Source organism: Nipponia nippon, unplaced genomic scaffold (assembly GCF_047370975.1).
Source record: "Nipponia nippon isolate SJK-2023a ecotype South Korea unplaced genomic scaffold, ASM4737097v1 scaffold_12, whole genome shotgun sequence".
In the NCBI taxonomy this organism is placed as follows: domain Eukaryota; kingdom Metazoa; phylum Chordata; class Aves; order Pelecaniformes; family Threskiornithidae; genus Nipponia; species Nipponia nippon.
In genome coordinates, this window is record NW_028262313.1 from 9,068,477 (window position 1) to 9,094,934 (window position 26,458).

Here is a 26,458-nt window from a genome sequence, read left to right on the forward strand (position 1 = left end):
TGTAAGATTTGAGAGGTGCTATCTTAGTAAAAATACATGGCTTAGTTTTTTGTGGATACAGGTTCCTTCATCTTGGTGCCCCTCACATACACACACCTCTTGTGTCAGGATGAAAGCAGGGAAGTCACTTCACTGCCCGCAGGCGTTTAGCACGGACCAGCTGGGTGTGCATTTATATCCGTCAGAGCACGGAGGGCAGAGGAAGGTCGGTGAAGCAAACTACGTGACCATCTATAGGAACTGCATGACTCCACAAAGCAGAAGAGCCCTGCCAACCTCTCTCAGTCATTATGCACACAGGCAAGCCTTTCAAATACCAGAGTATCATAAAAAGTTGGCCAGTTCCAATCCATGCCTTCTTCACATATCTCTCCTTTCCTCCACATCTATGGTACATCCCTGCCAAACCCTCCTTCTCCCCAAACAATAGTTTAGGTGCTCTGAGCCTCCACCCTAGCCTCCACTCATTTCTTTCTTCGCTCTACGCACAAAATCCCATTCCCTTCTCTCACCGTTAATCCTGCCTCTCCAATAAAAAACACTTCTCCACAGTTCCTATTGCACCCAGCCTCTTTTCCTAGGAATTAAATCAACTGCAGCTTCGTGAGATGCATTTAAATTCCACAAAAATGGTTGGAAATTTAAAAAAAATAAAACCTACACACAAGAAACATTCAGATTCAGAACAATATTGCAGTAAAAGTGTGTTTTGGATTTTTTTTTTTTAGATCATGAACAGGCTTTTTAAAATCATGACCATATAATCCAAAAGCATAACTGTGGTTTGTACAGGTACACCTGAGCCAACTCTCTAGTAGTTCGGTAAGATACTAAGTACAAGCAACAGTACAAGTTTCAGGCAGACTACCTGCTTAATAAACCAGCGTTTCAGGCAGCGAGCCTGAGCTGGCCTGCCTCCTCTCAGCTCTGAGACCAGCTAGCTGAAAGCCACTTGAATAAAGCATAGATTTACCTTACGTTATACTGTTCACTGGTTTTATTTCATCTTGGGTTCAAAGCCATTTGCGGTCACTTCCAATGTACTGACCACATCTGTTCTAAGTTTCATGGAGATTAGTGCTGCGTGTCTGATGGAAGCCGATCAATTCCTATTAGTCTATCAACTAATTAAAAATCAGTTTCAAATTTTTTGGGGCTGCCATGGGAAATAGAACAAAGAAATAAAGGAAAGCGTTAAAGAGGTAAGAAATATTAAAAAATTACAGTAAATCACCACTCAAAAAACTTATGGGGTGCAAGGCTTGTGACTTATCAATACCTGTAGTTGGTAAAAACAAGTAAGACTTGTAATACATCAGTTAAGATTTTTGCAAAAGCAAATTAAAGCCTCTTTGCATAGAAGGGAAGTTGGGATTTCATTGCAGATCCATAGTCTAAAAGCAGAAGACTACTGCTTCCCTCGAAGCAGAAGGCTACTACTTCATTGTAAAAAAGGCTTTCAAATCTTGTAACATTTTTGGTAAGCTACTTTTTATGCTTCACTGTGCAAATAATTCTGTTTACTTCCTCACAGGTGCTAAGCCACAATTTCAACACACAGTCTCTTTTTCAGTCCTGCTACAGACTAAGTGCTTGCCTTCAACATTCAATTTATCATTCCCATTTTGCACACAAAAATAATACGCGATACACTGGTTGCTCACAACACAATGTAGTTGTGGGAGATAAAGGAGAGAGCAGCTGCAATCTGACAATACAGTTTGGCAAGCAGTCTATTTACAGGTAGTTGTATAGTTACTCTAGTTATGGAATCATAGTACATAAATACATGTTCACCTTGTACATGAGCATAACATACACAATTTATTAAATATTTGACGAATCTTTATGCATTACAAAAGAAGAAAGCAGCAAAACTAGAACAAGAAGGTGTTAACGCATGTGCAAAGTCAATTGTTTTTTCTAACTTACTGGTTTATGCTTTTCATACGTTACAAATCACTAAGCTTTTACTCAATGAAAAGGCTGTCAGTTTCTCAGTGTGTTTGAAAATAAAGATATCATTATCCTTGCCTTTAATACGCCATTACTACAACTCAGACAGTTATGTCTTACCTGTTCATCTAAAAACTAAGATCAGACATTGCAGTATTTACATAAGGAACTTCTGATCATTTGCGAATATGGTAACCTTACACCATTATTGCACTGAGACCAAAGTCAGTCATTTAGAATGAAGCCTCAAGATTTTTTTTGCAAAATCAAGTGTTCCACCAGATAGGCACCTATGCCAGGCCTCACTGTCATCTAAAAATCATCTTTGTAGATCCAACAGCAACACTGTCATGATCCGACTCTCAGACATTTTAAATTACCAAGGTAACTAGCTACACTGGGAGTGGGAGAGGTCAGACAGCATGACTACCAGCGTGTCTCATCAAAACTGGTATTCCCACAGAGCTATCATGGTTAGGAATAAATATATATCATGCAAGTATTATGGTGGCGAATAATCTGATAAAAATGATGATGTGTAGTTTCATGATAAGATCAGGAAGTGAAGCAGCTGCTATGCAGAAACTAAACTACAGAGACTAAATATATCTCATCTTTTGTGGGGTAATACAAACATTCAATTTACGGAGTTTCTTTTGGTTTTTTGTTTGGTTTTTGTTGTTGTTGTTGGTTTTGTTTTTTTTTCCTTGAACTTTTTAAAAAACACTTTCAGCAAGGATTTTCTTTCAATTAGCACAAGTCTGCAAATGCAACAAAGGATTATGGATAACAGCTGCTTGTTCCACATCAACTAAGCTGCCAGTCAGATGAGCTATCAGATTTTACATTATGTGACTGATTCAAGGAGATCTGAACCCAACCTATGCTCAAACCAGAGAGAGACAAGAATTAGCTTCTGGAAGTAAGCACACGGGGCAATCCTGAGATACTGATGAACAGTTGCGCAAAGACCTGTGATTTATTATAGGCTCTCAAACACTGCTTTTGGGATGGTGATGGAGGAAAATCTTGAAAACAATAAGTACACTCCACTCAGAAATGATGTTTTGGGCTGTATTTACCATCCAGTTGTGTGAGAATGGTATAGCATGAAGAAAACAGAAGCAAGGCATCGCTGAAAGTTCTTGTTTAGGATCAACTCTAAGGATGTGGTTCCACTACAGATAAAAATCAGTCAGATAAAAATCTGACATAAAATATAAAAATACAGATAAAAATCAGGACAATAAAGGTTTAGAACTTCACTGTCCTGATGATACCTTCTTTCCGCTGCAGAACTGCACAAGCATCAGTGATGCTGAACCAGCTGAAGACCAAGGATGCCGTTCCACAAGGTGGTCTGAGCAAAATTACCAGTTTAACACTGCTAAAAATAGGACATCCCTCTCTTTTCTCTCCTGCCTGCTCCCAGTTCCACTCACATGCCCTCTCTTGCACTGGTTCTGGTACATACCAATTTCAAACCAGGTCTCCTCAAATTATTAAAAGTGGCACAAGACTAACTCAGAAAACAGAATATTGTGTGCTGGATAAGTGAGCTGTATTGGCTTACTTGGCAATTATACAATGTCAGTTTGGTAAAAGAGGAATAATCAACCACATGGCTGGAAGGTAGAGAGGAGGAGACCAGACAAAAGTAAGAGCTCAGTATTTGAGTAGCAGAGGGCTGCCATCTTCACCCAGCTGTCATGTGAAGCCACAGCACGTTCTTTATAAAAAGATCTTCCTGATCGAGCTGGCTGCATGGTCAGAGTGTTAGCGTACACTCAAAGGAGAAGGCAGGCACGCACAGCCCAGACATACTGTCGTATTCAGACAGTGAAACCTTATTCTAAACTAGCCACTGAAAGAGGCAGTCCCACCGTTCCTTTTCATTCACATCCACCCATAGATGCCCCGACCCCATCCTCACATTGGGCTAACAAGACTGAGGAAATGACTCAGTGTAAAGCTTTTATTTTTTTTTTCCTCTCCTTGTTTAGCTTCAGTCCCTTTCAGTTCCCTATTTGGTTCATCATGCAGCCTCAGACTCACGCAGGGAAAACCAAGGCAGGAATGAACAACCAGGCAGCAACACCCACCTTTGGCAGGATTAATTTAAACTGCTTGCTGAAATACAGTGAAAGCACACCAAAAATATCACACACTTGCTTAGCTCATTTTAAAGTTAAGGGCTCATCCACATTGTAACATGAGAAAATAAGGACGGGTGCAACTTTATGATATAACACAGGCTCACTTTATTTGACTCCAAAGTAATCATAATTTCTCATGGTTATACCCTGCTCCAGACATAGCTAAGAGATATAAAGTATGGCCATTCTCCATATTGTCACTATCTTCCCAAGTTTTGTGCTTTACTGAATCTGAAGGCAAAATTACCTCTGCCTTGACCAAGCCTTTTGTTATTGAGCATAACTTTTATTGGCAAGTTACATTCAAAATGGGCCAGGCCATGTAATGATGAGGCTTACTAGGTCCAACAGGTGGAACGAATAAAGCAGGAAGCGTACTACTCCACACAACTCGCTACCATCACTAGACAGGAACACCGGGTCTTTTTGGATGACAAAACCTAACACAAGTCCACATCTCATCACCATGTTATTTAAGCCCTGTAGCTGGACTGGACACTGTAAAAAAAAAAAATCCTACAAGGGACTCGCCTAAGTCAGTTACAACTTAATGTGTCCACATTCACTACATGTAAATCTACGCAGGTCCTCAGTGTAAGGGAAAGAAAAAACTCTTCACCATGAGAACGATTCAATATTGGATGAGATTGCCCAGAGACATGATGGAATCTACCTCACAGGAAGTGTTCAAGACTAGGCTTGACTGTGCCCTGGATAACCTAATCTAAGGCCCTACTTGCAACAGAAGCCTGGACCAGATGATGTCCAGAAGCACCTTTTGACCTGAACTTCTCTAGAATTTGATATTTCTACATATAGCTTTCTCTCTCTGTCTTCCATCATTCTTTCAAAGTCCATATATCCTGTTATGCTTTCAATCATTCTCTATTAAAAGATGCATAAAGTGCCAGCAGTAGAGTTAGAGATATATTCACTTCTTTTACAACAGTTTTCTTTGTAAGTACAACTCCTCACACCTACCCAAATGTAGAAATCTCAGTTTCGCTTCTTAAGACTTATTTGTCAACACTACAAAACATTCTAAGCAAAGGCATTTATTTTTCCTTATGCTTTCATTCCACAGACTGCATACAGAATGCAAAATTTCTGCAAAAAAGTTTTAAAGAATTAAATGTTTATAGAATATAGCCCATTGATTGACATGTATCTTCAGAGAAGGAAATAAGATTCTTGCTGCAGCCTCATATACTCCACAATTCTTTAAACAAAGCTCTTAAAAATGCATAGCAGAACCCTCCAAGATTGTGTGAAGAGAGCTCTTATACAACTATCCTAAATGAAAGCATCCCAATAAAATGTAAAGTGAATTTTACAATAGACAAAATAAAGCATTTACTAAAGAGATGTCAAAATGATCCACCAAGCACAGTACACAGATTTCAACAAAGAAACGGAAGATAACAGTTAGTTAACATCATTGTCACTCAATTCCTTCCATAAGATTGTTTATTTACCTGAAATAAATCTGTGTAAATTCATTACTGTATTAGCTGCCTGTTACATTTTTCATCAGTTTCATCAATAAAACAAGTGTTATCTTACCACGTCTTCTTTTCCTGAAGTAAAACTCCTGGTGATTCATATTTATCATTGCCTTGGAGACCGTCCAATAGTTTAACATTCTCAAAAAATCAAGTTAGGCACATACTACTGTATTTCCTCATTAGGGAGGATAACTTGCAGTCTCTAAGCAATGAAATCTGTATGGATCAGAGGTGCTCAGTAGTCTACCTGAAGTATAGCATATAGCATCCATAATTTTACAAATACATAGATGTAAGTGTTGTAAATGTACAAAATAAAAACATTAATTCTCTTCAGTTTATGCTGACATCAGATTCTGTGGTTATTCTTTTTAAGCAGCCATGATGTCCATTAGTAGGTCAAACAGTTAAAATTAATTGGCAAGAACTCTGCATTAAGGCAACTCAATAGTATAAATGATGTAACTTACCAAGTTATGTGACTGGGGAAAAGCATATTTTGTCAGGACTTCAAATATATCTCTTCTACTGTGCCCTTCTTGTTTTAATGCAAACCGTAAATTTCTCATATCCTAAAACAAAGGCATTATCTTTTAAGTGAACCAAAGCAGTAAGATACTTTAATCTGATGTACAAATGCTATATTATACACTAAATATGATTTAGAATCTGCTTGCAGCACACCTCAAACCATTGAGAATGTCCAGTTTTATTTCTTATCCCATAAAATAGAACAGAGCATAAGAATTCCACAAATAAAGCAGTACCACATTCTGTGTGGTGCAAACGCTGTGTTGGCATAAAGCCATCAGAAATGACTATATCTGATTCACTAAAAGTCTCATGGGCTGTTGAATGTTTGCAAGATGGGAGTTACTCTATGTATTTAAAATGAAAATTTGCCAATAATCTGCCTAGACAACATTGTCCCTAGCTATTTTCTCATCACTAACGTCAAAAATAAGCAATCTGCACATTAACTACTAAAAATCAAATGTGTATACATACTCCATTAATGAGTCAAATAAAGGATCCTGAATTATCCACTGGGAACTCCCCTACGACCATATTTTTTCGTGGCAACATAACTGTTTTGTGAGACTAAGGAAATAGAGATATCCGTTACATAAGCTTTTCACCACCTTTACAGCTTACAAAATCCCCACTTGAGGTGTTCTTCAAAGATTTTAGGATTATAAAAAAAATTACTTTTAGAACGAATGAAATAATGAAGCAATGCAGGAATAATGCCCTAAAACAAGACCACTGTGCAAAACCTCTTGTCAGTGAGTGATTCAGAAAGGAAGACCAATCCCCTCTTCTCGCACGCAGAGTGGACAGTGAAATAGCCCTTTATAGAAAAGGTATTTCCCTGTCCAGTTCCAAAAAAGCTCTTTTTAAATTCAGCTGTGAGGAACATGTGTTTTTTCATTCCTATAAATAGGTAAGCAGTGAGAAAAGGAACCTCTAGATTTCATTTCCTAGTGAATTATTGGAAAGTCTTACTTTACAGGTTATATCTAATCCGTAAGAGTTCTCTCCTCTGCTTGAAGCTCCTCCCATTTTTTCAATCCTTGAAATTACACCCAAAGGAACATTCAATACCACAACTGGATCCTGCAAGGAAAGTTTGAGTAAGGAAAAAATTAATCTGAAAAGAAGACTCAAGCAAAATGTTCTTATGCATTCTAGAATAGAAAGCAGACATGAAATAGAGGAAGCAAAATTGTGTTTCTGCACTTGATTGAGTCTCCCCTCCCAACATGTTAGGAAGTCTGTACAGTCACTCTACAGCCTTGAACGTCACCCAATTCAACATGCAACAAAAATGCTTCATGCCTAATAGAGTATGCAGGGAAAAAAGGTGGCAACACCCTAGAAGATGCCTTCTGCTACATAATTCTCATTGCCTCTGCTTGCTAAGACTGCTTTATTGATATACAGAATCAAGTAGAACAAAATGAAAAAGACATTACTAGTAGAGTTAGCTTCAACCAGAAAGACCTCAGTTCAATAGTCCTAAAACCTTATTTAAAAAAAGAATATTATGAAATAGATAACAAGAGCATTTTTTTCTCTTTCATGTTGCTCCTTATCAAGCACACTACTACTCCCCCCACCCACGCGAGGTTCTGTTGATCAAAGTATTTTTCTTTTCCAACAGCAAGGACAATCAAAATCTTTGTTTACAGATAGCCACTTTAAGAACTATTGCACATCATTAGTTGCTGCCCTTGATCTATCACAGAGTAAGTGTAAGGGGAACAGCTATCAAAAAAGCACCAACAGACAAAAGATAAAAGGTATCAGTTCAGTGTAAGTGATTAAACTGTAATTTTACCAGGCAAAAAAATCACACTTTTACAACACATTTGACTTTAAAGAACTCCCATTTTTATACGGATTTCTCAGTGGCACAAAGGCAATTACTATTTAGTCATTACACAATTAAGATATGGTTATTACAAACATTACAGACCATTTAAAATAAAAAGCCACCCATGCAATTCCACAGGCATAAGTGTGCCAAAACTAAAACAAATGAACTGGCCACAAAATAAATCAAAGGCAATGGGGGTGAAGGGAAGGGGGTTTAAAGCCAACTCATCCCACAGAAGTAATTGTGGCATATTACTCACATTTTCCACACTTCTTAGGTACAGCCTGTAGTTTGTGATGTATACTCTTCCTTTAACGGGGCCATTAAATGGACACATATAAATAACATCCTTGTCTGTAAGAAATGCAGCATTTCTTAAAGATTACGAAAAGAAAAAGTCAGAGCTAAGGACAGTATCAGTTAAGTAGCAGTAAAACAAAGAGAGCTGCACTCCTAAGAGCCACTCTGAGAGATGAATGAATTTAATAAGTAATAAATCTGAATTTTGAATCTGAAATTTGTGAATGTGAAAGCTTCATATACTAAACTTGCCCAAATTAAATCAGCAGATTTCAGTAGCCTTCCCTAGTTACATTTGTGTTCGTTCTTCTCTTTCTCAGCACCACATGGGAGAGGGCAGGACATAGAACAGCAAGTAGATTTAAGTCCTCTCTGTGATTACTGAACCAGCCTATTCACTTTCCCAGAACAAATACATTCTTCTGCTGATATATTACATCTTTCAGTGCTTTGTAACTAATTCTGCATTGAAGTACGTAGTTCAAGTTGTAAAGTGCTTAGGGAACTCACCATCCTGAAGAGAAACATTACATTTCAATTTCAGGCAATCAAATACAGCAGGGCCATCAGCAGTGTTTCAGCAAGGACAGTTAACAAAACAAGTACTAACACATACTACTCAAAAAAGAAAGATTTAACTGAAGCAATGCCATTAACAACTTAAGTAAAGCACTACAAACTACCTGTTTCTCCCCATCCACTCATTTCTTTAGCCCAATCTATTGATCTGCCTTCCACAACAAGAACTCTCCTTCCAGCGTGCTGCCCCAAAGTACAGACAATTTTCATAAGGATCATATCAAACATTCATCTTAGTCCCACACCTTGTCCCTCATGTCTTCCCCACAACTTTCCTCATTAAAAACATAACTACTTCCTCTGAATCACCACTTTGGTTTTACCTCAGCCAGTCTTGTTTACAAACCCACCTAACAAATCCTTGGGCAGGGGGAAGAAGCTTCAAAAATAAAAGACAGGCCACTTCCAGTTGCATTCTGATACCTCAACATAAACTTCCATGAGTGGAAGGCTCCACTCCAGAAAGAGCCTCCACCAAGTAAGAAACCACTGTACACAATATATTAATCTTCCTTATGCTACAACATTACTGCATGTAAAAGCTAACAAGTGCATAGTAGCTACGTGCATGCCATGTTGTGTCAGGGAAGCATGAGACTGTACTTAGGGCAGTCACAGTTTGGGCGAAGGTTCCACACTACTGTACAAGACATCAATACATAGTGGGTGGGATGTAGAATTCTCTTGACTTTGGAAAGCTTGGAGGGGCTCTCGTCATTGGACATGTGCTACTTAGTCTGTAGATACAATTATGGCACATCTTGACTTGCAATTTCTTTGTATCGGAGGATCTGCCATGTGTGGAAACCAAGATTTAAAAGACTTAAAAAGTTATTTGTGATATGATAAAGAGTCCCTACTGCAATTCCTTACAAAAATTCATAACATTTTAGCATGACTTACCCCTGCCCCCAGTCCAAACCAGTCCAAATTCTGAAAAAATCCAGTAAGATGTATATGCCAGACTCTTAAACATACACTGCATTAGGCAGCTACGTAGATTCATACCTGTAACTCTAGTCTCTCCTGGCAGACGAGGTATTTCTTCATTTTGTTCCCAGTTAGTTCCATCTTTTAGAGTCTAAAGAAAGAGAAGTACAACAGCACATCATATTTTATTTACAATTCCTTCAAGTTCCAGATTAAAAAAAAAAATCTTAAAGGTAATTTCTGCATGGGAAAGAACAGGTTTTTCCAGGGTAGAAATTGACAGACTGAACCAAAACAGGAACGCACACCACTATCCTAAACTGTAACTATTAAACATTTAAAGGTTGAGCAGGTCTGAAACACAAGTATGTTTTAGTCTTTCTCCTTCTAAAAGAATAGTTAACCATATTTGCATTAAATTGGAATTAAATTTCTATACTATAAGTTCTCTGAAAGTTTTGTGCATTTGATTTTCCAAGTATGCTGGGCTTGGAAGAACAAATAACTGAAATCACTTCAGCAACACACAACTGTTACACACAGTCTACTCATTTGTGACTTTCCCATGTTCAGTAGCTTTTAAGAATGATTAATAGAAAATAATCTTTGTTTTTGAAGAAATGTTTAAAAAGCTAACTAAAACCTTAGTTTTTTGTTTTCTTGCATACAAGTTACATTTTCTTCAGCCACGCAGCATCAAAAAGCAGAGAGGAATGCCATTTAGATTGCATTAATGTATTTACCACTACAGGTGAACATTTTAAAACTGAGCCAGCCAAACATAACTAGGTATAACTTATCAATTGCAGAACAGAATCTTTCTACAGCGCCAAAAATTTTCAAGAATGCCATAGAATATGTAGAAAGCAAGGATAAGACTAAGTATAGCAGAATTGATTTTAAGGAGGCTCTCATAACTTGTGATACAGAGAATATTTCGCCCGTCCACTCTGAAAGATATTTAAATCAACTCAGTTAACTGCATTAGAATTTTAACAATAAAAATAAGTATATACATTCAAGAAAAAAGTCATTCAAATACTCATTTTTTGACCCAAATATGCAAGATAATGATCTCTGGGACCTTTGATGTAAAGAACATGAAAAAAGTTACACTCACCCTTTTACTTGAGGAACTCTCCAAGGAGTTTGAATTATATTTAGGTGTTGATGATGAGGCCATACCGGGTATCTGATGAGAAAGCACAAATTGGAGACTTAAACTTCCTCCTGGACTACATACTATTTACAGGAGAGATTTAGACTTTGGAGGTCCACAGGTAGACATCAAGAGCTTCCAAGAACGTTTTGCAAGTTACTGTTAATTTTAAAAAATTACACAATGCCTTGTAATTGAATGCCACTATTTAAAAGCATCCACATCTAACAAGAACTTCATTACTAGCTCTGGGATTGGTTCTTATTATAAGGAATGTTCTGACTCAAGCTGTATTTTGGAATTCAGTTGTTTGAATACTATTATTAGTTCAGTCAACAGACATTAGAGCGCTTGTTTTAAGCAACAGGATACACATACTTGGAAATGCAATGTACTTGGAGCATTTGTATTAAGACTTTTCATTCAGAAAAACAGGAACAAAATTATTGCACAGCTCTTGAAATCACAAGCATGTCAATAGACGCAAGTGTTTCAAGTTAAAAAAAAAAAAAAAGCAGGAGTTCCACAGTACTTCTACATTTAAAAACAATTCCCCATTTCCTAAACTGAAACTTCAGCTGGCACACCAGAAGGGGGAGTGTCCAGCCTTCTGGTCTGAATAGCCTTGATATGTTTAAGGATTTTTTTTTTTTTTTTAAAATGGTATTGATTAAAGATAGAATCGCATGATGCAGGATTCATCGTCTTAATCATTTCCTGACACTGCACAAGGGATCTCTGGCACCAACACTGGGAAAACGCTCATACTTGAAGTTACTCCAAACAGTAAGTTCATACCAAATTATACTTCCCTTTCACTAGTCACACGCCCTTCATCCAGCCGATATGACATCGGACAGCAATCTGGAGTTTTTCTTCGTTTGTTTGTTGGGGGGGGAGCGGTGATTACAGACCACGTAATCTTTGTTTCTATTCCATAAATAAAACATTGTTGCCTTAACTAAGCACTTTCTCTCCCCTCTCAACACTGGTAAAAGTTTGCGCGGGTCTCTCCGCACCATGACAAATCAGCCCGTGCTCCTGCGTAACAGTGGGCTCACAGTGACACTGCAACAGTCCTACACAAGCGACAGATTAGCCTGCAAGATCCGAAATGCTTTGAAGTTCCTGTAACACCACAGGAATGTCTCTGTGCGGGAAGAAGGTGGAAAACCACAACCTGAAGTTCTACAGGTTTGTTACCTCCTTGCAGCGCCCAAGTCTTCCATATCTCATAAAGAAAACGTCGGAAACCTGACGCTGTGTTTAAAACCGTAATATTCAGTGATATAGCTTATCACTGTATAAAAACCACACCCCTTCACAAAAAAAGAAAAAAAAAGTCTATTGACATGCTTGTGATTTCAAGAGCTGTGCAATAATTTTGTAGTTTGTTCCTGTTTTTCACTTCAACTTGAAAAAAGAAGAAAAATGCTTTTGAACGCCGCAGAGCCTGCGCGGCCCTGTCGCACCAAAGTACAACAGCCTTTCTGGGGCTCCGGCAGTCAGCTTTCACCAAGCACTGAAACAGAGGGGTCCTGAACTAATTTTAGCGCCACGCCAACAATTTAAATGAAAAGGTATTAAGCAATCAACATTATATCATTTTTCTTGCAAACTACCCTCCACAGAAAAACTATTGCAACACTGGAGACTAATGTTTTGGCTATAAAATCGAGAAGATTAAGAGAAGATATTTTCACAGTTTTCCTTCCTTGCAATATCTTACATACTATAAAACCTAACATAGATTTAACTTTCTGTATTGTTATGTTAACTTGTGAACATCCAGTATTTGTTCAGATGACTTTCCTTAATTTATAGGAGCTTAAGTTTTCTAATAACCAGATACTTATGAAGGTAAAAGGTATATTTACTCAGAACCTTGTTTGAAAATGTTTTCCATATGAAGTGGGGTTTGTTCGTATTTTAAGTAAGAAGTGCCAGGTGAGACAAAGAGACAAAGGCACAGCAGCCCCAATTTTTCTATGTCAGCATAGAGAGTGGTTTTAACTAGAGCTCACATAAACTTAAATTAAGACTGCACCAACCATGAGAGACAAGTGAGCATAAGCAAGCCCCAGAAAAGTGACTTTTAGAAGATGTGGCAACCCTGAATAGATCTGTGCTGCAAAATGGAAATTTTGACTGCAGCAGGTAGAGGCACACCCAAGCTAGCTGTTGATCGTGCAACCGCAGCCACTCCACCAGCGAAGCCACAGAAAGACAAGCTTCAGCAGAGGTCACAAGAGCCCACCCAGGATCCTGGACACTCACCTCGGTGCCAACACACTGCCCAAAGCTCACGAGAACAAAAGCTCGTTTGGACATTCCTCATGCCTTTCAATACTACCTCCAATCGCAGCGTCCTGCTGCTGCTCTCTCAGGGAACAGTATGAAGTGTTTGAAAAGCCTTCTGTTTCCTCCTTTGCTTTCTGTATTATTTCCTCCCTTACTGCATGTTCACTAAGTTTTGGCTGAACTGTAGCATTACATGAGGTGAGTTACAACTCTGAAATAATCATCTGACTCCAGAACACTGACTATAACTTTTCCAAGCCTCAGTGTAAATCAAAAGGAATGAGCAGAGACCCTTTCAGAGCCTCAGAAAAATTTCTTTGTAGAACCTGACAACACAGCAGAACACAGCTCGCCTCCCCTCCACACTGCCACCCCACTAGGCCACTTCAAACAAACAAGACACCTGTGCAGCTCTTGCAGCAGACCTTTGTGTGCGTGTTTCTGTGTATGTAAGTTTACTTCGAGTAAAATTCCCCCAACTCTCCATAAGACTGATTTCTTAAAACATACTTTACAGTGAGAATGAATGCACTCACTGACTTCAATTTCATTACAGAATTATAACCAACTGCTCTATTTCGTTTCCAAAACGTTAATGATGCAAATTAGACTTATTCAGAGCTAATTAAGTTGAATAAATATGTATTGAAGGTAAGGTGTTATCTATCAGATTTTTTTAAAAATTAATGCAAGTTATTTCATCAGTATATAAAGTGGAAGAATTCTTTTAATGCTACCTAAATTTTGCTTTGAAATCCAATCACACTTTAAAAACCCAAATACTAATAAGCACATTTATAACCACCCACATTTCCCTGATTTCTCTAAGTAAACTGTGGTCAAGTAATTGAACTTTACATTATAGAACACCCATTAGACAGCATTTAGAACAGTGTCCACTTCTGGACCCCAGTACAAGACAGGCGTTGATAAACTGCAGCAAGTTCAGCAGAGTGTGACCAAGAGGACCAGGTCCTGGAGCGCCTGCCCATAATGAGAGGCTGAGGGAGCTGGGAATCATTCAGCTTGAAGAAGAGACAGCTTCAGTGGGATCTCACAGCTGCCCACCAGTGCCTTTGAGGTGGTTACCGAGAACACAGAGCCAGGGTTCTCATAATGGTGAGTGATGAGAGGACAAGACACAACAGAAACCAAAACAAACTAGATTCCAGCTTGATTTAAGGAAAAAAAAAAAAACAAACAAAACCCTACTTTTGCACCATAAGGGCAGTCCGGCAATGAAAACAAGGGCCCAGGAAGGTTGCAGTCTCCATCCTCAGAGGTTTTTAAGACCCAACTGAATAAAGCTTTGAGCAACTGGGTCTGATCCTGCTTTGAGCAAGGGGTTGAACTAGAGGCCTCCTGAAGTCCCCTCCAACCTGAATTCTCTATTCTTCTGTGATCTTCAGGCAACAGACAAGATAAAAGTTCTCATTTAAAAGTACCCATCAAAAAAGAACACACCCTTAAAGAAGTGGACTCCTCTATGTCAGAAGAGCATAGAAGTTTTCAAAAACATGTAAAATGAACATGAAATATTTCCTTTTATAATATTATTTCTTTTTCTGTCAAATTGTAGAAGCAGCTTCTGGCAACCTCCCAAAGTAATATTGCCATGAACAATTCAAAAACATACTCCATCATAGTCTTAAAATAGCTACAACTTTCTCATTATCACAAAGCAGCAGTAGTCCTTCCACACGGGGAAAAACCTTGCAAGTAGTTTTCCACTGCAAACACATTTTATTCCCCAGCATTGCCCATATGTACTTCTATACTTGCACAAAAACTGAAAACCATACAAACCTCACGCTTGTCAGCAGCTGAACAGAAGTACAATTACTCTGCAAATTTAAAACAAATCAGACAACTTTGTTTATTATGTTCTGCCATTACAAACAGTTCAACATTCTTCCCTGAACCTAGAATAGCAAGGAGACAAAGCAATTTTACTGGATTTAACTTGAACTAATAAACAAAGCTTTGTTAAAGTTACCAGAACTTAATATAGTAACACTACCAAGAAATGTAGGCTCCATTAATCCTACAGTAACAATTAAACTACTTGGGATCTGTATTTTCATTAAAGATGATATTTATACTTGTGCTTCCTAGGATTCATGGGAATGGAGGCACAACAACATTTGAAAGGGTAGGCGCTGAAGGCCAGATTTTAAGAAGTCAGTTCAAGAACCCTATCTGCTCGTTATGAGTAAATGCTGACAGACACAAGCATATGCCCACAAGAAAATGTAAATAAACTTTAAAACATGTAAATAAGCTTTTGAGGGTTAAGAAACCTAAAATGACCAGCTACTCTTTCCTTAAGGTTCTTCACTGCCAGCAGGTTAGAGGATGGGTGCAGTGCAGCTTGGAAAGACCATCAAGACTCTTATAAGCTATGTTGAGATTGACAACAGCCTGGTGAAACTAGTTCTCATTGTTTATGATCCAGGAACAAATAAAGGTCATTTCACATTTTGCTGGTCCTTTTAAGGCTTCATCTTCACACCAGAAGCACACCAACTAATTTGTAACTGTTGTATACCTGAGCCATGCTTGTGTTAACATAAAATCGTTACATGTATAAAGAACTAGTTTGTGCCCAAGCACAACATAATCTGCATCTGCCAAAGGATTACTACCACAAACATCCAAGATCAAGGAAACCGCATCAAGTAAATTATGAGCGCCACTTTCCAGATATTTAATGTTTTAATCCAGTGATGGAGGATCAAAAACTTTGGAAAAAAACACTTTCAAATTTGCCTGTATCAATCATTTGGAGCAATAACAATTTTGACAACACTTAACGTAAAATGAAGTTTTTAACTTTGTATAGTCTATAATGTTCAATAGGTTAATCTGGAAGGATTAAGGAAATTAAACTGCTAAGTTACCATACACAGAAGACACCTACAGAATATACTGAGTAAGAGGTAAACATGATGAAAAAACATTAGTGACATATTATTATAGTTGAAACAGTTATTTTGTGTGTGTGTATAAAAATGTAAGGGCAACAGGATAACCATGAGAATTATTTGCTTTTACCAGAACCAGATTTATCAATACGGTAAAAATGAACAACAAAAAGTTTGACTGAACACTTTCTAGAAGCATTCCGATTTCTGTCACACATCAATAACCACGACACAGGATAATGCCGAAGTTCTCGTAATCCTGCTCCAGATAATGATTTGTGCAAGACTGAAAACAGCCTGTGCATCTCCAAGGCCTTTCCTGAAAATAGTTACAAAATTTACTAAGCCCCTTCATTTGCTGTCATAGTAATTCAGAAAACAATCAGAGCACTTCTAAAAAGAGTTACAATTGGACAATTATAGGACACTTGAAAGCAATCAGTGCACTGGGTTAATCATTTAAGATCTGCAAGGCATCTGCCAGTCTAGATAAAAGTGAAGTTATTTTCATCGTTAGACCTGATACCAAATAAGGAAATATTTCAAGGAGAAGAAAAATAGTATTATATTAGTAAACAACTTTTCACTGTGTTTGAGTGGTAAGTGTAAGTTAGCACAGGTAGAAAGAAAAAGCTGCTTGCACCCTCATTTAAACAGAAGATGCAAAAAATGAAAAGTAGGTTTATAATGACAAGGTATGCTGGCATTACACAAAGAATGTAGAGTTTTATTTGGTACAGTAGCAACCTACAGAGCCAGTATGGATATACTGCCCTGTGTTTCCCATAATAAAATTAAAAGCATAAAATACAAACTCCTAAAAACAAAACCACATCTGTCAGCACCACAACTGCACAGAAGCGATAACACATAATACATAGGTTTTCAGAAATAACATATAGAATAGAGCAGAACTCTAGGAATTTCTAAGAGAGTAGCAAAATTAAGCTAAGACAACCATGAAGGGAGAAGGAAAAAAAAAAAAAAAAAAAGTATTTCACTCTAAGTATTAAGCAGAAAGGAACATAAATCCTTTAAAAAAAACATACGGAAAAGCAACAATCCTGAAGGGTCAAGCCAACAACAGCATCTAGGTTTCCATATCAGAGTCACTGAAATAAGCATCAGCATCTTTAACACTAGTAAGTGAGCATTTAATCTAATGAAGTCGAGTAGTCATTCATCTCATTAAAGGTTAATAAAATTTTAGAATTAGATATAAAGATATACAGGGATACAAAAGAAGTCACAAGATCTACAGCAATGAAGGCAGTTTTCCAGACGTCAGCTGTCCCTAACCAAATAGCACCAAACAACCAAAAAGAAACACAGTGAGACCAAAGTACCACAACAAACTAATCAAGCCCACAGAAATAAATACATCTCTTTCACACTCATTTAACCAGTTATATTTTAGCACAAAGGAACTATACGCAATAACGGACACAAAAATAAGGTAGCAGAAGTCTCCAAAGTTTAACAAAGCTACAAAAAAAAAAAAAAAAAAACAGAAAACACAAGTAGCATAAGGCAGATCATTCCAGTTTCAAAAAGATAAAGTTAAAAAACAACAACAAAAAAACCCCAGAACCAAGAAACAAACCCATAGAAAATCCACACCACAGAAATACTTGCTTATATTTCCAAAGGAAATAAAAACTCCATAGAAACTTCCTGCAACATTGAAAGATACCAATGCAGGGGGTTTTTAGAAGCAAAACTCTATTTTTTTAAAATAGTCATAGAATCATAGAACGGTTTGGGTTGGAAGGGACTTTTAAAGGTCATCAGGTCCATCCCCCCGGCAATGAGCAGGGACATCTTCAACTAAATCAGGTTGCTCAGAGCCCTGTCCAAGCTGACCTTGAATGTTTCTAGGGATTGGGCATCTACCACCCCTCTGGGCAACCCGTTCCAGTGTTTCACCACCCTCATTGTAAAAAATTTCTTCCCTATATCTAGTCTGAATCTACCCTCTTTTAGTTTAAAACCATTACCCCTTGTCCTATCGCTGCTGGCCCTGCTAGAAAGTCTGTTCCCATCTTTCTTACAATCCCCCTTGAAGTACTGAAAGGCCACAGTAAGGTCTCCCCACACCCTGCTCTTCTCCAGGCTGAACAGCCCCAGCTCTTTCAGCCTTTCGGCACAGGAGAGCTGTTGCAGCCCTCTGATCATTAATAATAATGATGTCGCTCATGCTCTCTGGCCTGATGCATTTTGACTACTTAACTAAAAAACAGATTTTTAACATTTAAAAGTCATACAATACTGACATCAAAAACATGCCTAGAGCAATGCCAATTCAGACATCATAGTTACACATATTTACTTGTGGCCAGTTGCAATTACCTGTCACTTGTTATGCAACTGATGGCAAACAGAAAGAAAGGAAAACTGATTTACCTGTGAGATGCCATCATTTAAATAGGAAAAGGAAGAAGCTCTATTAAACCACTTAAGAGAGCACTTATGATTTCTTAGCATCAGAGTTCAAGGGCAAATCACACCTATCATGTACACCAACAAACCACCTTTGCATATCAAGTCATAAGCTTCTACCTGCACTTATTCCAGAGTGGATCTTTGGAGTCAACATGGATTGCTAGACCACAGAATCTCCTATTTCTTCTTTACCATCACAGTTACAGGGTGTAAAATCCTTTCAAGCGTAACTTCTTCGTAATGGAGTCTGCAGCCCTTACCTTTCCTCAAGTAGATCCTCATGATTCTACTGATCTAAGACTGGATTATGCCACTAGTGGGTCTTCTCCCTTAATGTCTAAGTGATATTCCCCATTTGCATGTACTTACTAAATCTACATTTTCCAGGGAAACCATATGAGTTTTCAAGTCTCTTTGAAAGCCTTCTCAATTCAACCCATAACCAGAACACAAAAAGCATGCCAGCAGTACAAGCCTCAATGGGATATTGTGCATGTAGAATGCATACTAGTCTTTGCCCTTCTGCACTGAAGTTTCTAAGTCAGTTAATCAGATTCACCAGTAATGCATTATAAAAAAAGTCTGTATCCTACAAAAAAAGTATCACTTAAAAAAAGAAAAAACTTGCAACCTGGAGCTACGTGTTTGCTAAACGCCAATTCTCCACCAGGCTTCCTGTCTTTAAGAAAAATGCACTCCAGAATCCCTCATGCTGCCAATTCTCTGCTAGACTGCGAACGGCAAGCTGCACCACTCAACACAGACTGCCAAATCTGTTTGTGAAGAATCAGAAACACTCCCTCTCCCTGAAAAAGAATTCCCTTGTTCCCTAACGTGCCCTGTATTTGAAAGGGTAAGTCATTGTCCCCAAAGGACTCGATATGAGCAAGTGCAAATGAACAAGAGTTCACAACAGTCAAGTGACTGCTAATTCAGCAAACAAATTAGAAGTGCACCCGTTGCCTGCCCCACTCCTATTTTATAGGCTCACTATACCAGGTAGTTTTGAAGATATTAGAAGGAAAACCTTGCACTAACAAAAAATAATATCCTGACAGTGAAGTTCGACAAATGGCAGCAAGTAGCAACAGCTTGGCAGAATGCTTGGCAAAAAGCTTGGCAAATATTTTCTCAGTGCCACCAGATCTTATGCACTTCTGTGTATGTGTTTCTTTAAAAAAAAAAAAATCTTGTTGCTTGTATGTGAAAGCCAGGTATTGAATAATAGCTGGAGGGAGTAAAAAAATCTTCAGTTCTGTCTTGATTGATATTTCTCCTGTCTCCATTTGAAGGTTTTCTTTTCCTGTCTTAACTTCTTACGGAATTTGACTCCCACCCTATTTTCAAAGTAAATCACAACTTCCAACAAGACCTAACAAAAAAGTTTGTAACATTACTTTTTCTAATTGTCAACCCAATTGCTTCCTCCTTTCAAATTATATTGAAAATGTAGCTTAGGGTGATATCCCTGGCTTTTATCCTGGCAAGCTTTCTTGTGTGAGAGCGCCTGTAATTCTCTTAAAGAGAGATGATACAGTAGGACTTGTGCCAGCATGGACACTAAGTAACTTATCTGCTGATGGACTCTGATCTGTTAGTTAGATATTTCTCATGCTTTATATCACAGTAACAAGGGAAAGCAGCACCTTATTTCAGTGGTAATAAATATAATTATTTGGCCTGTTTTCTAGCAATTGGCAGAGGTCTATTCGTTGTAATTTATGCTAACAATTATTTTTGTCCACTTGTACTCACTTATGGCTTTTCCTGTCTTTGTTCTATGCATAATATCTTTCTCTTGCCATGATTGCCTTTTTTCCCTGACTTTTTCTTAATATTTACTCTGGTATCTGAGTTTTAAAGTGGAAGTTCAGTCATGTGAGTGGATCAAAGAAAGTAGTTTTCCCTCTATGCATGTAGCCCTGTACAGCAAGTAGCTGTTAAATCTAGCTAGATTAGATGGCATGACAGAAGTGAGTGGGTTTTTTTAGGAACCATTTGTCACATTACCTCTAGAATCAGCATTACATCTGTAGGAAACCTATGCCTGAAGGCTGATCCGTGGCTTTCTAAACCCACCCAGTCTATTTTCTCTACTCTGCATTCCCCGCAGGGAATGTATACCTCCCGCATTGTCAAAAGCTGATGCGGTTGACAGGAAAGCCTATGGGATAGCAAATACAGCTTCAAAGTTTTCTATTAAGAAAGCCTTCAGTTGCTCTCTGCTCATTCTTCTTGAAAGATATCCCCTTAGGCCACTGTAGTTCTGTTGCTAAAGATTTAACTGATGATTCCGCAAGAGAAATGGAAATTGTATCTGTTATATAATGATATACTGTATAAAAAAAAAGACACCATAATGGTTAAAATGACATCCCCCACTCAGGCTTTCCTCCAACTTTCCTTTGAGAACATGTACAACTGATGCATCAGACTCATCCTCTTTCATCTGCTGTGTTTAGCTCCTTCTTCCACTACACAAATTGCTTCTCTAAATACAAATAATACCACGGAGAAAGTACCATTCTGAGTTTGTCTCTGTTTAAAATAAAGTAGACTAAGGACTACGATGAAGTCATCCACAAACTGTTCTTTGCTTCAGTCCCCAAGAAAAGGGAGATTGGGATCATCCTGCTTAAGACATTCATGGGGCAGCACCATTCTTTTGGGTGTGCTCTCTTTCAAGTAACAGGCAGGTACTTTGCCAGGCACAGAAAGTTTGATACTTCCGTACTCCACATCTGCCTATGTGTGTTATGCATTAATGGGTCCAGTCGCATCACACAGTCTCTAGCACACAGCCCTTCCATTCATTATATGCAACAACCGAGCAAATAGATTGCACACCAATTACTTAGATTTTGTTGAAAAACACATACCCCATCTTACACAGGAGGGTAACCCAGTCTACTTGAAAACACTTACTTTTGTTTTCTCTTGCTCAGAAGCCTCCAGGTTTAATAAGTCATTTCAGTTGTAGAAAATATAGAGAAGCCCACTCCAGTGTGAGATGAGAGGACAACAGTGTGTTCATTCCTTCAATTTTCAAACAACATTTGACTTTTGTGCTGCAGCTGGCCCCTGACAGGAATGGAACAGGTAGGAAGACATTGTTAAGCACTGCCAGAATATTTCAATTGACATTACTTTTTAAAAAACTTCAGAAAGGAAGCAAACCCTCAGAACAGTTGTTACTAAAAACATTCTGGAGAAAGGAAACAAACAGTACTAGTTCTTTTTATGTTTTATCTTGTGTCAGGAGGTTTGGCATCAAGTAGCAAGAATTGAGAAGAACTTTCTCTTCTAAAACTTTAAGATACGGTTTTGAAATGTTCCTAATGTGTGAATCTTATGCAGACTTTTAACCATGCTTATGTTCCCCATACATATTTGGGCATCTTTCTGCACACAGTTAAGCACTTCCTCTCTCATCCCTTCCCAAAGAACAAACAGAATATGAAAGATTTACAGTTACTTCTCATTAAATTAGTCTTGCATTCTAAATTAACTACTGTTAGTTAACACTGTAACTCTATGTATGGGAAATACATTAACACTAGAGTTTGCTCCACCTCAACGATGCTACAAGCCCATCTCTTCAGCAAGCGCGTCTTTCGGAAGTTTCCTTCTCACCAAGCATAGAATGATAAACAGTGCAAAAAGGGAAAATTCTGCGTTTTGACACCACCTCTATCTCTCATTTCTTGTGACGTTTGCCACACAAAGAAGCCACATACAGCACCAGAAGTTCTGTGTTAAGGCTCGTTGCACTTACCAGCTTTGTCAATAACTTTACAACCTAACTTTTTTTAACCACCTAAACCACAGATTAAGATTAAAAAGAAAACTATAGCAGGAAAGAGGTTCGGGTTTTGCAGAGTGCTAATCCTGTACCATGAGATATCTGCCCTTCAAATCTGGTTAATGATAAACAAATATATGATGACTACGAGCAAGCAATGAGCACAATACTGCCCCGATATAGGTATTATGCAGTAGAGCCAAGGTACTTTCTAAACATACGTAGTTGCGATTAGTACCTACCGTGACAAGTCAATCTACGGGCCAACTGCAACACACTTAACATCTGCGCAATTTTAACAGTGAATTTGCCTATGTTGCTTTCTATAGTACCAAGAAAAAAATGGGGCTTTCTGTGAAAATAAAGAGAGCTAATACCTTTCTTATGCTTTTAATTACATGTTCATCTGAAAAAAAAAAAACCAAAACACAAAAACAAAGAAACAAACCAAAAAACACCAATCACACAAAGTAGGAATTATGCTTTTTGACTGCTGCAGCACAAAGACCAGCAAGCAGAAACAGTCTATCATCTTCAACAGAAGTCATTTCTTGGTTTAAATCAACTAAAAACGTTTGCTCCAAAGTGCTAGATTCCAGCTTTTCAGCCGTGAACACAGAAAGAAGTCACATGCTTCAGAACAAAATTTAAGTCAGTCAGAAATGAATACTACAGTGGCTTAAAAGCCTGAAAGCGAATCAAGAGCACTCGGGATACTTTCATGTCACGGGAGAGAACTTCTTTTTACAGGAAAGGTAAAAATCACAGTTCAAAGGTGCCTCTGCTAAGCCATGACGCTGGGCTATGCGCTTCTGCAACGCCTCGCTTCCAGCCTGATTCAGCACATCAGGGCGTGAGCCAGGAGAAGCCGAACAGCAACAAACAGCTCCAGAGCCCCGTCCCACCGGCCGCGGGGCCCCGCCGGCCGCTTCGCGGTGGGCGGCCGCAGGTGACCGACTGCCGGCAGGCACCGCGGCCCGCCGGGGATGCGGCGCTCCCAAAGCGCTCGGGGCGGCCCTCACGAAAGCCTCCGGCAACCCCCAGACCACCCCGGGAGGCGAAGGGGCAAGCGACGGGGGACGCGCGGTGCGCCGTGCCCTGAGGGAGAGGGGCTGGGCCCCAGGGAAGGCCCGGGCCGGCGGCAGCCCCCGCCTGGGCATACCGGCGGGGGGGCAACGGGAGGAAGGGACCCCCGGCACGGGGAGGGGCTGGGGGCGCGGGGAGGAGGGCGGGCCCGCCGGGGCAGCCCCGCTGCCCACCCCGGGCCCCACCGAGACTCACCGCGACGCGGCCGCCCTCGCCGTGGCGGGCCCGAGTGCGGCGCCGAGCGCTCCCCGCCCCGCGCGGGCCCACCTCGCCCGCTCACGTGACGGGCCGGCGCCCGCCCCACCCCGCGGGGCGAGGCCCGGTGGCTGCCGGGAGGTGTAGGCCGCGCGGCCGCGGGGCCTGCCGGGAGGTGTAGTCCCAGCGGGCGGGGCTGGCGGCCGAGGGGCGGTGGCGGGAAAGCGCCGCCGGGGCTGTGGGGGGGAGCGGGCGCGCCCGGGGAAGCCTCTCCGAGCAGAGCGGCCCTGAAGGAAAGCGCCGGGAAAAAAGGAGGGGAGGAAAGGAAAACACGGGACAGGCGTCCAGCATGAAGCAGATCAAGTTGATCGATCGATGGCGTTAACGATCAGAGTCATCACAGCGGCCCAAGACGTCTGGGTGCTCCCCGACGATAAATAAAAACTGATAAGAAGTAAAAGAACTGGTGATGCAGATGCCAGGAAGATTATTCGTGCAAGATTAAAAAAAAAAAATCCTTTATAAAATGGCCCATTGCCGCCGTACCAAGAGCAGCTGTGTACATCTAGAGGGCAAGGTGGTGATGTGGGGACCCTTTGCTGTCTGATGCTGTGTGCGCTCAGGAAAAGGGGATTTATGATATTATAACATTTTTTATGTTATAAAACGTATTTTTGAGTTACAAAACAACTGCGTCCAGCTTCTCCGGTGGTGCGGCCAGCCCTAACTTGTTCCCTGTCAGTGGAAGGACAATGCCTCTCCCTGCGCTCAGGACTGGGTACCACAGAGGAGCTGATCAAAGAAGAAAAATAAACCATAGAAAACAAAACATAAAAGTAACCTTGGGCTCCTTCATGATCCCAAGCGATTAGGAGCTTCATACTCGGTTTAACCCAGATGTCACAGCTCCAGCAGTGCCTACTTCACACCAGTGTGGTGCCGGCGCTAGATCCTTTGGGAGGGAGATTGTCACCTGTCAGTCTGCAAGCATCATACCAACAACCACCACCTCTGCTTTCCCGTATCTTCCTGAAAAACTCCTTCTCCAGTTGAATTTTGCCTGTCGTTTGTTGTCTATGAACAAATAGTTACACCATCTGAAGCGCCGACTCTGAGCTAAAGGCACTTTGAGATGAACCATGCATTTGTACCAGACAAGATGTACTTTCAGAAGAAGCCACAAGACAATCATTTAATTAACTGTTTTCATTACTTTTAGGTGTCTCCTTTATTATCAACAATTTACATCTGGAATTCCAAAAACTTTAAAAAATCAAAACCAAAAAACCACAAGGGAATTGGGCTGGTGCCTCTTATGACAGAAAAAATGTTTCTGGAGTAAAAAAAAAATTTCTACAATAAGCATGGAACTATGTGTTTTACATTAATAAGCAGCAGAAGCAAGCAGTGAGCAGAAGTAGATGAACTGTTAGTTCACCTCCCTCACGCAGGCAATCTTGTCTGTTGTCTTCTGGTATGCTACGCCTGTGCTTCTGACATCATCCTTTTAGTAAAGACTAGCTAGAAAAGACTAGCTTTCAACCATCTATCAGCAGTGCTGGCTAAACAGGGAGGTTCCAGTTGACTGGAGGCTAGCAAATGTGACACCTATCTACAGGAAGGGTTGGAAGGAGGATCCAGGGAACTACAGGCCTGTCATCCTGACCTCGGTGCCAGGGAAGGCTATGGAGCAGATCATCCTGAGTGCCATCACAGGGCACGTACGGGACAACCAGGGGATCAGGCCCAGTCAGCATGGGTTAATGAAAGGCAGGTCCTGCCTGACTAACCTGATCTCCTTCTGTAACAAGGTGACCCGCTTGGTGGATGAGGGAAAGGCTGTGGATGCTGTCTACCTGGACTTCAGTAAAGCCTTTGACACCATTTCCCTCAGCATTCTCCTGGAGAAACTGGCTGTTCATGGCTTGAATGGGTATACTCTTGGCTGGGTAAAAAAATGGCTGGATGGCTGGGCCCAAAGAGTTGCAGTGAATGGAGTCAAATCCAGTTGGCGGCCGGTCACAAGTGGTGTTCCCCAGGGCTCGGTACAGGGGCCAGTTCTGTTTAACATCTTTATCAATGATCTGGACAAGGGGATCAAGTGCACCCTCAGTAAGTTTGCAGACAACACCAAGTTGGGTGGGAGTGTTGACCTGCTGGAGGATAGGAAGGTCCTACAGAGGGACCTGGACAGGCTGGATCACTGGGCTGAGGCCAACTGTATGAGGTTCAACAAGGCTCAGTGCCGGGTCCAGCACTTGGGTCACAACAACCCCACGCAACGCTACAGGCTTGGGGAAGAGTGGCTGGAGAGCTGTCTGGCAGAAAATGACCTGGGGGTGTTGGTCAACAGCCAGCTGAATATGAACCAGCAATGTGCCCAGGTGGTCAAGAAAGCCAATGGCATCCTGGCTTGTGTCAGGAACAGTGTGGCCAGCAGGACCAGGGAGGTGATCGTGCCCCTGTACTCAGCACTGGTGAGGCCGCACCTCGAGTACTGTGTTCAGTGTTGGGCCCCTCACTACAAGACAGACATTGAGGTGCTGGAGCGTGTCCAAAGAAGGTCAATGAAGCTGGTGAAGGGTCTGGAGCACAAGTCTTATGAGGAGCAGCTGAGTGAGCTGGGGTTGTTTAACCTAGAGAAGAGGAGGCTGAGGGGAGACCTTATTGCTCTCTACAACTACCTGAAAGGACGTTGTAGCAACATGGGGGTCAGTCTCCTCCCAATAAGTGATAGGACAAG

The 26,458-nt window shown here is 40.3% G+C and overlaps 1 protein-coding gene across 5 annotated transcripts in view; it reads right to left on the minus strand.

Moving 5' to 3' along the window:
• The window catches only part of MTM1 (myotubularin 1), a 46,704-nt gene extending 22,862 nt beyond the window's left edge, over positions 1–23,842 (minus strand). For 4 of the 5 annotated variants that reach the window (XR_015702607.1, XR_015702608.1, XM_087748679.1 and 1 more), the window contains exons 1-7: positions 23,716–23,842; positions 21,558–21,713; positions 10,927–10,998; positions 9,885–9,957; positions 8,257–8,351; positions 7,124–7,234; positions 6,088–6,189 (exon numbers count right to left, since the gene is read on the minus strand). Coding sequence is in view for 3 of the 5 variants with exons in the window: in XM_087748679.1 (XP_087604805.1) it covers positions 6,088–6,189; positions 7,124–7,234; positions 8,257–8,351; positions 9,885–9,957; positions 10,927–10,989 (444 nt within the window). In the remaining 2 variants the exon portion in view is untranslated. Of the gene's footprint in view, positions 1–6,087; positions 6,190–7,123; positions 7,235–8,256; positions 8,352–9,884; positions 9,958–10,926; positions 10,999–21,557; positions 21,714–22,676; positions 23,676–23,715 lie in introns of those variants that run through there. The other variant, XM_087748678.1, reaches the window with a different exon arrangement.
• Positions 23,843–26,458: the final 2,616 nt, after the last annotated feature.